The 12,699-nt window shown below is 41.9% G+C and overlaps 1 protein-coding gene across 1 annotated transcript; it reads right to left on the bottom strand.

Moving 5' to 3' along the window:
- Positions 1 to 9,674: 9,674 nt before the first annotated feature.
- LOC112315925 (olfactory receptor 52K1-like) lies at positions 9,675 to 10,720 on the bottom strand. Its single transcript, XM_024572587.3, has one exon. It carries the CDS (start codon positions 10,718 to 10,720, stop codon positions 9,716 to 9,718), a length of 1,005 nt encoding a protein of 334 aa, XP_024428355.2. The 3' UTR covers positions 9,675 to 9,715.
- Positions 10,721 to 12,699: the final 1,979 nt, after the last annotated feature.

Raw genomic sequence — 12,699 nt, 5'->3', positions numbered from 1 at the left:
ACCATGGGGAGGACAAAGGAAAGTTACAGGGGAATCCCTCTCGTCTTTCACAAACAACAGGCCACAGAGACTTGTCCCTTCCTCAGCCTCTATAGACTGTCTGTGGGGACTCCTGCCTGGCTTTGTCCTCAGTGTCACAGATGATGACCTTGCTTTCCTTTCAGAATGTGAGTTCCAGGACAGCAGGTATAATAGCATACTTCTGGTGTGTTCATTGGTGTTTCAAGCGCATAGTTAACATAGGCATACAGGACATGCTTGAGCATTGCTTGTTGGTTTTTTAGTGGGCAAGTGGAGAATAGGAAGATGTGAGGAGGATAAACTTCTAGTTGGGCTCTGAAAGCAGTAATTTCAAAGCTTTGGCCAGGTTTTTATATAATTAAGAGCAGATATTAAAAGATATGTGATTCTGTAATAAGCCTAACCTTATCCAAATTCTTAGGGAGCAGGATTTGGTAGTGGTGAGTGTGATGATAAGAACTAACACTGATTAAAGTAGCTAAAACCTATCGGATATTTCCACATGTCAGACAGTGTTCTAAGTGTATTAACTTTTTTTTAAATCCTCTTCGAAGAACATGCTTATTGACTTTAGAGAGAGGGGCAAGGAGGAAGGAAGACAGAGGGAGAGAAATGTTGATGTGAGAGAGAAACATCAATCGGTTGTCTCTTGTGCGTTCCCCAACTGGGGATTGGATGTACAACACAGGAATGTGACCTTTCGGTTTATGGTCACAGGTTTAATTCCTGGTGCTCTGGGAATTAATGATGCTCCAATCACTGAGCCACACCAGTCAGGGCTAAATGTACTAACTTCTTAAAATCTTAATTTTACCAATGAGAAAGTGAGGCACAGAGAGGTAAAGTAAGTCATCCTGAAGTCCAGGGTCATAACAGCTAATAAATGGCAGAGCTAGATTTGAAGCCAGCCATTCTGACTCCAGAGTGCATGCTGTTAACAACTTTAGGATGATGAACTTGTTCTGATTTGCCCAAGGCTTTCTTGGTGTTAGCACTGAATGTCTGGTGTCCCAGAAAACCTTTCAGGTTAACCAGGCAGTTGATCACTTAACTACTATTGCTAACTACATTGAAGATTAGTGAAGCCTTGTGGATTGTGGAGCAACTAGGACATGTTCTTACTTCGCATAGGTTTAGATGTACTGTCTCTGAAAATCAATATTTATATGGGTGTTACTATAGCCACCCTCTGAATATTCAGAAGAATAAAATGGCACCTGGAAATTCACAGGGACACCTCAAAAGGAAGTGGATTTGGGATGCCAAACCTACCCTAGAATGTGTTCCTGGAAATCTCTGGAGCATTACCTTAGAAAAACAGACTTTGGAAAGTGGACTGTTGTAATTGGACAAGGGTCAGTCAATCCTTGTGGGGAGGGGGTAAAAGTGCTTATAATGGAAGCCTGTTGAAGACTTTAATAGAGGAGAATAGAATTGAGAAGTGGAGAACAAGTGGTGTGAGATGTGGTCCATGACAGAATAAAGTGGCCAGGAGGGAAATGCCACCTGGAGGAGCAGTGGCAAAGACGATGTTTAGAGATCCATTTCCTCTTTCCCAAATACTGGAGGGTAGTCATCCTTTTTTAAAAAAATAGATTTTATTGATTATGCTATTACAATTATCCCAATCTTTTTCCCCTTTGCCCTGTCTATCTGATATCCCCCTTCGTTCCAGCAATCCGCTGCCCCCCCACCACCTTAGTTCTTGTCCATGGGTCGTGCATATAAGTTCTTTAACTTGTCTATTTCCTATACTGTTCTTAACACCCCCTGTCTCTACCTATCAGTTATGCTTCTTATTCCCTGCACCTTTTCCCCCATTCTCCCCCTTTCCCCTCCCTCCTGATAACCCTCCATGTGATCTCCATTTCTGTGATCCTGTTCCTGTTCTAGTTTAGTTTGTTTTTGTTTTTTTAGATCTAGTTGTAGGTAGTTATGAGTTTGTTGCCATTTTACTGTTAATAGTTTTGATCTTTTACTTAAGTAGGTCCCTTTAACATTTCATATAATAAGGGCTTGGTGATGATAAACTCCTTTAGCTTTACCTTGTCTGGGAAGCACTTTATATGCCCTCCATTCTAAGTGATAGTTTTGCTGGGTAGAGTAGTCTTGGGTATAGGTCCTTGCTTTTCATCACTTTGAATACATCTTGCGTGCAAAGTTTCTCTTGAGAAATCAGCTTATAGTCTTATGGGAACTCCTTTGTAGGTAACTGTCTCCTTTTCTCTTGCTGCTTTTAAGATTCTCTCTTTAATTTTAACCATTGGCATTTTAATTATGATGTGTGTTGGTGGTGCCCTCTTTGGGTCCAACTTGTTTGGGCTCTCTGTGCTACCTGGACTTGAATGTCTTATTTCCTTCACCAGACTAGGGGTGCTTTTTTTCATTGTTTTTTCAAATAAGTATTCAATTTCTTGCTCTTCCTCTTCTGCTGACATCCCTCTGATTTGGATGTTGGCATGTTTGAGGATGTCATAGAATCTTCTTATTCTCTCCTCATTTTTTGAATTCTTGTTTCTTAATTCTGTACTGATTGACTGTTTATTTCTTCCTTATGTTCCAAATCATTGATTTGAACCCTGCCTTCCTTCCCTTCACTGTTGGTTCCCTGTGGATTTTTCTTTATTTCACTTAGCGTAGCCTTCATTTCTTCCCTTATGCATTTGCCATACTCAGTGAGATCTCTAAACATCCTTATCATCAGTTTTTTGAACTCTGCATCTGACAGGTTAACTATCTCTGTTTTGCTTGGTTCTTTTTCTGGAGTTTTGATATGTTCTTTCATTTGGGCCATATTTCTTTGTTTCCTCAATTTGGTAGCCTCCCTATGTTTGTCTCTGTGTATAGGGTAGAGCTACTTTGACTCTGCCTTGGTGCACCTGTTACGTTGTAAGGGACAGACCCTTAGGTATTTGCCAGGGTGGGGCAAACCACTTCACCATGTTGTAGCTCTGTGTGTGTGGGAGGGGACTGAGATGGAACAATGCTGCGTGCTTGGCTTTCGCCCAGTTTCCAGTAACTCCCCTACTTCCTATATGTGACTGACACCCTCCTAGCTTCCCCTGGTGCTGAATCCTAGCATGGCTGGGTTTATGTAATTATAGGACTGTGCGGGTCCTTTAAATGGACTCTCCTGAGAGACTGGTAGTTTATTCTGCCGCCCCAACCCCCACTGGTTTTTACAGCCAGGAGTTACAAGGCTTTATTTTTCCAGTGCTGGAACCTTTGGTCTGGCCTGGGGCTGGGATGCTGGGATGGCTTGCTCCCCAGGTGTCCTTCCCATTGTTTGTTTTTAGAGGGGGAGGGGAAGGAAGGGAGAAAGAGAGGGAGAGAAACATCAGTGTGTGGTTGCTTCTCACATGCTCCCCATTGGGGACCTGGCCTGCAACCCAGGCATGTGCCCTGACTGGGAATTGAACCAGTGATCCTTTGGTTCACAGGCTGGTGCTCAATCCACTGAGCCACACCAGCCAGGTCCCTCCTGGGTTTTATCTACCACAGGTGAATGTGGGACCTCCTGTTTCTGCTGGCCACCACTGCTGCCACTGCCACACCATGTCCTCTCTGCTCCAGCTCCATGTCTCCACCTTTTCTACCTATCTGGATGAATATCTCTTCTTGAAATCCTTGGTTTTGGGACTTCTGTACAGGTTGATTTTATTGACGTTCTGGTTGTATTTTGTTTTGACATTAGTTGTGATTCTTCTTATGGTTGTGCAAGGAGGCAAAGCGTGTCTACCTATGCCTCCATCTTGGCCAGAAGTCCTAGTCATCCTTTTTAAAATTTTTAATTTTTATTTATTTTATTAATTAATTAATTTTTTGGTAGTCATCCTTCTGTAAGCCCTTGGTTATTAGGTTTCTCTGCAGCTAGTCTTCAGTTTGTTATTCAGGATAATTTTTGTATAATTTAGTTGTAATTCCAGTTTGACCCTGGGAGGAGGTTAGTGTAGCTTCCACCTACTCCATCACCACCTTGGATTTCCCCTCTTGATATTGGTAGTCATCCTTAAGGGGCAGAAAAGCTGGAATGGGCTGCCCATGAACCCTTTATCTTGGATAAGGTTGGCCAGTCTCTATTCAGTTAACTGTAATTTGCTTTTCTCTTCTGTATTTTAGGATTACTTAGGAATTTCCTAAAGGAGCTCTGTTGACACTGGGCCCCAAAACAATCAATAAAGGAAATGTAGAATAACAACCAGCTCAAGGAAGAGCAGAAGAGATGAAAAGAGACTGAAAGATGAGGAGATCAGTTAACTGGCTGATGAAGTCTTAAGAGAGATAAGATGTTTGTAGAGTCAATCCAATCAGATTTAAGAATCAGTTGGAAGTGGAGACAGGAATTAATTTCAAGATTAAAAAAAAAAAAGCTGTAATAACTACATTGAAGCTGCTAAAACCTGAGAAAGGAAGAACTGGATTGGGGTACTAGGAAGTACAATTAATGAACACACTTGGATTTGTGAGGACTCACAAATGAAGGTATGCCAGATCAGCAATTGGAAATAAGGGTGTAGTGCTGAGATGAAGGATTAAGGCCGGAGATAGGAATTAAAATTTTACAGAGAGCATGAGATAGAATCTGAAGGGGCAGATGGAATATCAGATGCCAGTGAAGGAGACTGAGAAAACAAGGGAAGACAGATAGAGTGAGAACCAGGAGCAAATGGAGTTCAGAGGCAGGGAAGTTCTATTGCTCTGAAGGCTCCAAGATAAAAGAACTTAGCAACTAGTAGTGGCGAAAGACCGACAGCTGATCACCCTATAAGGCTTAATGTTCTGAGTAGCAAAGGAGTGGGACAGATGAAATGAAGATGCCAGACAACATGTGCTCTCTGCCGAGAGGCATAGCTCCTCCACTGTAAAAGTTAGACGAGCTTCTTCAACATCCTCCTGTCCCTGCAAACTGGCTATTGTGCTCATCTTTCTTTCTTCAGTTCTTAGTGAGAGATATGTCTCTTCTGTCCTCAAGATATCTTCTACTTCTCCTTTCTTCCCCCTCAGCATATGAAAAAGTTCAAGTTTCTGTTACTGGAGAAAGTAAGCTGTTCCTTAACTTCACACATCACTCTGGTTTCCAGTCTTTCTCCTCACCTTTAAAACTAAGGACCTGAGCATTTCTTTATCATGCAATAATCGCCAATGTGCTGACTAGCTCCCTGCTAGGCTGAAGGTATTGCTAGTGGAGAGGCCTTGTGTTGCTTATCTCTGTCTCAGTGCCAGGCACAGAGCCTACTGCAGACCATGTGCTCAGTAAGTGTTGTGTTGAAGGAATAAGTTAAGGCACAAAGGGGTTTTAAGAAACATTTTCGTTTGTAACTTAAAACAGTCCTTTGAGGTTGAATGGATGAATGAATGAATAACTGACCCATAAAGGCTCAGAGGTTCCAAGTGATTTGCTTAGTCTCACCTAGCAAGAAGAGCCAGGCTTCAAATTGGGATTTTCTAGGACTCTCCCGTCTATACCATAGCTTTCCCTCTTCGCACCCCACACACGAGGCAGCACTGGACAGGCTCCATTTATTATGTACATACTACACGCTACACATGGTTCCCAGGGCTTTTGATCTAGCATCTCTTTAGTACAGCAACCCTAAAAGGTGGATACTATTTATTAACCCTTCCCCATGCCTAGATGAGGACACTGAGGTTTAGAGAAGTTATTTTTTTTCAGGTGTCATAGGTGTTAAATAATGGAGCTGGAATGTGAACTTAGGTTTGTCAATACTAAAAGATAGAGTTCAGTTCCAATCTCAGGCTTGCCTCCAAATGCCCCGTAAATCTATCTTCTCACCTCTACCCTGTGTCCTGTTAGGTTGTAGTCTGCTGTGGCCTTGGTTTCACCACTGAAAGGGTAAGTTCTGAGGCCAGTCCTCAGCTCCAAGGTACTGATCTGGGAGGCTGAGGGGGAGGAGCCTGAGGAGATTGGGGGCGGGCATTTCCAGGGACACAAAGAAGGGAACAATGAGAAACTCATAAGTACTTAGGGAGGATCCCAGGGAGTGAGGCTGGCTGGAAGTGACAGTGTACTAACATTTTCATTTCTATGGCTTTTGGTATTCATAGGGTAGTCACCTCTGCTGAGGGATTTATTTCTTCCATTTTACAGATGAGCCACTACAGGCTCAGAGAGAGCAAGTCAGGGTTCAGGCCAGGTTCCATCCCAGGAACACTAACTGGGAGAAGCTGGGTGTTACTGACTAGGGTGACCTGGGGCTCTGCAGATGGGAAGGGACTCCTGCAGTTTGGGGATTACATGGGCACTCGGGCCACCCCAAATCAGGGAAGGCTCTAAGGTGGCAGTGGAAGAGCCCAGTGGTCAAGGTGCAGACCTGATTTAGGGGTGTGTGTGCATGTGTGTGTGTGCGTGTGTGCATGTGTGAGTGCCCACACATGCGCTGCCATTGGTGAGGTATTTACTTCCCCAGCCTGGGTGGCTCAGGAGCTCGGGCAGGCGGTGACTTTAGTTTGGACTCTCTACACCACCAGTCCTCTGGAATTTGGAAATAGCAGGACTGAAAAAGTTTCTCTATTTTACTTTTTCTTCCTTTTTTGGATTGAATATTTTTTATGATTTTATTTTATCTTTGTTGGCTTATTAGCTGTGCCTCTGCCATTTTAGTGGTTGCTTCAGGATTTATAGTATGTATCTTAACTTTTAAGTAATATGTCATGAGATCTTTGTAACAGGATTCTTCCATTTTCCCTCTCCCAGTGTTTGCTTTATTCGTGTCATTGTTTAATTTTTATATAAATTGTAAGCCCTGCAATACATTGTATAGATTTTTGGCTTTATACAGTTCATTATATCCTCAAAAGATTTCAAAACAGTAAGAAAAAAATCAGTATTATGTTTGCAAAATTTATTCATGTTGTGACGAGTTTATTTTACTGTGATAGCATGCCAATGTATGAGTGTACCATATTTTATACATTTAATTGCTGAAGGACATTTCAGTTGTTTCTGGGTTTTCATAGTTAGGAGTAATGGCACTGTGAATATTCTTATACGTGGATTTTGCCGCCCATGCGCCTGAGGAGGTTTGAGGGGTCAAAGGTGTGCATATGATCAGTTGCACTAGATGGTGGCAAATTGTCTTCCAAAGAGGCTGTTTCAGTCTACAACCCCACTAGTAGTAATGACAGTTTTCATTGTCATCTGCTAGGGAAATTGTTGGGATTCATGTACAAATCTGCCATGTCGACATGATAGATGTGAGGTTACACAGTGCACAACCTCAGCATTTGTATGTGAGAGGCTGGAGGTCGAATACCTTTTCATATTTTCTGAAGTGACTGTTCAAGGCTTTTGCCTGTTTTCCTATTAAGTTGTCTGCCTGTTTCTTACTGATGTGTACTTGTTCTTTATATATTCTGGATAATAGTTCTTTGTTGGTTAAATTTATTGCAAATATCTTTCCCAAATCTCTGGCTTGCCTTTTTACTCTCTTGTGGTGCCTTTCTTTTTTAAATGTTTTTATCCTCACCTGAGGGCATTTTTTCATTGCTTCTAGAGAGAGAGGGAGGGAGAGAGAGAAACATCAATGTGAGAGAGAACCATCAATCGGTTGTGTCCAGCACATGCCCTAACTAGGGATCGAACCTGCAACCCAGGTATGTGCCCTGACGGGAGTCAAACATGGAACCCTTCAGTTAGAATGATATTCCAACCAACTGAGCCACATAGGCCAGGGCTCTTGTGGTGACTTCTGATTGAAACTGTGTCTAGTACCTAGGGTAGCTGGGCACAAAGTACAAAAAGGCTCCCTCTTTGTTGGCTTTTCAAGTGTGATGTGGGCTGAATTTCATCTTCCACTGGCTTTTGTCAGATGCCTTTGTGCAGAACCAAATGTTCTGAATTTTAATATAATCAAATTTATCACCTTTTTCCTTTATGTAGTCAAATTTATATCATTTTTTCTTTCTTTTGTAAAAGGGTTAATGGTTCTTGTCTTTTCTTTAAAAAAACTCATTATCCCAATGTCTTGGATATATATGCATTTTTTTGTAAAAGATAATGGTTTTATGGTTTGGACTTTAACATCGAGATGTACCTTTCTTTAATATTGCAAATGAATAGTTAACCGTGTAACGCATACTACATATCATGCATATAGCCTCCCCTGAGGCGTGGTAACACGGAGCTCTCACCATGATTTCAGCAAGTTCCTCTGGCTTAGTACAGCACATCCACTGTGTCTTTGCTCTTGCGTTGCTGCTCTCTTAGGTTTCTGTGTGGCTTTATGATTTTGGAAGCCTTCTCCGAGGGGGTTAGAGGGAAGGGGTCACACTATAAAATATGCACACTTTTGCCATTTTGTCTCTCTCATCTTCCTTCTTGCTAGTACCTGGACATTTCCCCCACTTTCCAAAGAGAATAGTTCCACCTAATTTTAACATTTGTGGGATGGCTGGGGAAGCTCAGCTCTGCTAAATGCAACCTTTGTTCCTCCGTCAGGCTAGTGCAAGCGTGTTCTCATGATTATGGCAGAGCTGTAAGGGTACAAGTGGGAATACTGTCAAAGAAAAACTAGAGCATAACAGTAGTTAAAGCGGTAAAAACAAATTTTATTCAGGACAGCCGTAATAAGGAAATAGGCCTCAGTATAGAACTGGGCTCAACTGCAAATATAGTATGGGCCAGGCGGGATTACAGCCAAGGAGCAGGGTAGGGGTCAATGGATGGGAAATACTAAGAGGGATAAGGGGACCTGGCTAAACCAACCTAACAAGATTCATTGCTGAAGACAGGCTGGGTGACCAGATCAATCTCAAAGCCCACACCATGTGTTTTCGATTTTTATTACACAGCACCCCACTCCTGGTACCAATTTCTGCATCACTTACCTATCGCCCATGCTGCTTGGCCTAGAATGCAATTTCTTCTCTTTACCTCCTCCCTCTCCAGTAAACACTGAATCTGATCCTTCAAAACTCAAATTCACCTTCTCTGTGAAGTCTTCTGTGGTCATGAGTGTCCCTCCTCTCTGTTCTCACAGAATTTTGTACGTAAAGCTATTACTGTAAAGACATTACACATCTTTACACCTTGCTAGGTAGGGACCTCCTTCAGGATAGAGACCATTTTTTCCCCTTTCTTTGCAACCACGGGATCAGCATGATGTATGTATGTATGATAAATGTTTGATGAATGGATGAGAGTGAATGAATCAATGAAAATCACATGCACCCCTGATTGGTGTGGCTCTGTGGGTTGGGCGTCATCCAGCAAACTGAAAGGTGTCTGATTTGATTCCTGGTCAGGTCACCTGCCTGGGTTGAAGGTCAGGTCACCTGCCTGGGTTGAAGCCCAGGTCCCTGGTTGGGGGTGTGTGAGAGGCAACTGATCACTGTTTCTCTCATACATTGATATTTCTCTCCCCATCTTTCTCCATCCCTTCCCTTCTCTCTTAAAAAATAAATATATGAAAAAATAAATAAAATCTTAGAAAAAAAAAGAAAAGAAAATCACATGCAGAAAGAAAAGGAAAAAATTTAGAAGCCAGGGATAGAAGCTGATTTTGCAATTGGTTACTGTATAACTCTGGATAAGTAGGTATTTTTCAGAAAATGTATAAAAGACTCTCAAAAATGAATGCAGGTACCCAAAGCCAAAATACAGCAGGGATGACTCACCTGCTCATTTACCCACTTGACATTAGGAGTGATTGTAGGATCTGTAAGTTCTAGAGAATCAGGCAGAAAGTTCTCTATGTGAGGACAGGGATGGGGCCTTTTCACTGGTGACGTGCAGCTGTGCCCTTTGAAACAGGACTCCGAGGTGCTGCCTAATTTCCTTGGTCCTGGCCCCATAGATGATGGGGTTGACCAGACATGGGAGTAACAGGTAGAAGGCGCTGAGCAAGTTGTGCACATCCTGGGAGGCAGTGTGGGCCACACGGTAGACTACGGATGAGGACATGGTGGAAGAGTACACAGTGAAGATGACCAGTAGATGGGAGCCACAGGTGTTCAGGGCCTTGGAACGTGCTCTGCCTGATGAAATTCGAAATGCAGCATGGATGATGCGGGAGTAGGAGGCTCCAAGTAGCAGCATGTCCAGGACTCTGTTGAAGATGCGGACAGCGAGCCCCACAGTCTTGTTTATTGAGATGTCCCCACAGGAGAGCTTCATCAAGGCCATGTGCTCACAGGCAAAGTGGTGGATCACATCTGAGCGGCAGAAGCGAACCCGGGAGGCCAGCCCTACCACTGGAGCAACAATGCCTGTGCTCCTGGCAACTGCCACCCCGACCAGTCTAGCCAGCAACTGGCCCGTCACTATCTCAGGGTAGCGGAGCGGATTGCAGATGGCAACATAGCGGTCCAGGGCCATGACCAGGAGGATATTACAGTCAAAGACAATGAGGAAGTAGATGCAGAACATCTGGACCAGACAGTGAGCCAGGGAGATGCGGTTGAAACGGGTGGAGAAGCTGAACAGCATGGCAGGCACCACAGTGGTGGCGGCACAGATATTGACAGCCAGGAGCAGGGCAATGAGCAGGTACATGGGCTGGTGCAGGCTCCGCTGGGCCACCACTGTGTGGATGACCAGGGCATTGGCGAAGACAATCACCAGGTACAGGCTGAGGAAGGGCAGCACCAGGAGTATGCGGGTCTCCTGCAACCCTGGGAAGCCCACCAGGAGGAAGCTGGCGTAGGACAAGTTGGAGCTGCCATTGCTCCACACTGACATCTTCCCTGGGGAGCAGGATGGCTCTGGGAAGATAAGAGGGGCAGGAGGCCTGGTTTCTGTCCCTTGGCCCCTACCAGGGCCTGCCCCAGCTTTACTGAGTGTTGATCTTCATGAGTCTCCAATATTCTTAGGGAGGAAAAAATGAGAAGTTACATGTCATAATTTAATGAGAAACATTTCTTTCAATAAATCTTTGCCTGTATTTCAAATAAATACCTAAGTGTAGATTTTGGATATACAATTGTTGAATCAAATTATATGAACATTTTTGAGAGTGCCAAGTAGATTTGCAGGAAAGTTGTATCAATCTTGTCACTGAATCACTGGTGCTAGTTTTAAATTGCCATGATTAAAAAAATTATTTTAGCAATTTGATGGTTGAAAAATATCACATTTTGATTTGCATATTCTTTTTTCTGAATTTTCTATTCATGTACTTTGCCCATGTACTACTAGGGACTAAGTGTTTCTCTCAGCAATTTAAATATTAAAATCATTACCCCTTTTTTATCCATTGAAACAGATTCTCCAAACCTTGTTACTATTTTTATTTTATGATATTATTAAGAGTTTTACATTTATAAAATAAATCGGTTGATATTTCTTAGTGTGAGTTTTTTTCTTGCTTTTAAGTTTAGCAAATCCTTCCTCATTCAAAGATCAAAAAGATAGTATACTATATTTTGTTCTTTGAAATGTGGCCTGATTTTTTTATGTTAAGTTTTGAGCCACATGAAATTCAATTTGATATGTGACATAAAGTGATCATTTAACTTGATATTTCCTCCTCCCAAGTTGCTAAATAATTGTTTTTGTTCCATTTTCCCCACTGTTTTGTGCTACTATCTTTATCCTAGATTAAGTTCATGTATGTGATGGGGTCATTTGATAGGTAGTGATGTTCTCTTTGTTCTTGTGCCAACACCTTTTACTTTTGAAATAAAAGTTTTTCTGAGATAGAATCCACATACTATACAGTGTACCCATTTAAAGTGTCCAATTCAGTGGTTTTTAGTAAATTCGCAGAGTTGTACAACCATCATTGCCATCAACATTGTTTTCCCCCCAAACAGAATTTCTGATCCACTAGTCCACTCAGGACTAGGGTACCAACCACGGATCTACTTTCTGTGTCAGTGGAGTTGCCTACTTTAGACACATCATATAAATGGAATCATAAAATATATGGTATGGTCATTTATGGCTGGCATCTTTCACTTAGCACAATGTTTTCAAGGTTCATACATGCTGTATCATGTATCAGTATGCCATTCCTTTTTAATGGCTGAGTAACATTCCACTGTATAGCTATGCCACCCTTTAATGATCCACTCATCAGATGATGGACATTTGATTTGTTTCTACTTTTTGGCTATTATAAATAATGCTGCTCTGGATATTAATGTACAAATTTTTGTGTGAATATATGTTTTTATCACCTAGGATATATACACAGGAATGAAAGTGCTGGGTACATAGGAACTCTATGTTTAACCTTTGAGAAGCTACCAGATTATTTTCCAAAACAGCTGCACCATTTTACTTTCTCACCATTAATACATGAGGGTTCCAATTTTTCCACATCCTTGCCAACTTTTCTTTTGTTGTCTCTCTTTTTGTTCTAGCCATCCTAGTCATTTTGATTTGTATTTTTCTGAAGGCTAATGATGTTGAATATATGTTTATGTGCATATTGGCATATATATGTTTTTGAGAAATATCTCTTCAAATCCTTTGCCCATTTTTAATGGAGGTGTCTTTTATTATTGAGCTGTAAGAGAGTGCTGTACAATTTTAATCGCCATAGCGTCATCATTTATTTAGATTTCTAATGACACTTAGCTCTACAAATGAAATGCTTCTGTTAAAAGTTTTTTTTTTTTGTTATTCTCAAGTTTTATTCTTCTAACCATTAGAATCATTTTGCCAACTTCAAAAATAATCCTGTTGTGATTTTTATTCATTAGGATTTCATTAAA

This window comes from Desmodus rotundus, chromosome 5, assembly GCF_022682495.2.
Source record: "Desmodus rotundus isolate HL8 chromosome 5, HLdesRot8A.1, whole genome shotgun sequence".
NCBI lineage: Eukaryota > Metazoa > Chordata > Mammalia > Chiroptera > Phyllostomidae > Desmodus > Desmodus rotundus.
Note: the sequence above shows the minus strand (reverse complement) of the source record. Positions and strands in the feature narration are given on the sequence as shown.

Excerpts from the sequence above, each read along its gene's own strand:
- LOC112315925 (XM_024572587.3), bottom strand. The coding sequence starts at position 10,720 with ATGTCAGTGTGGAGCAATGGCAGCTCCAACTTGTCCTACGCCAGCTTC.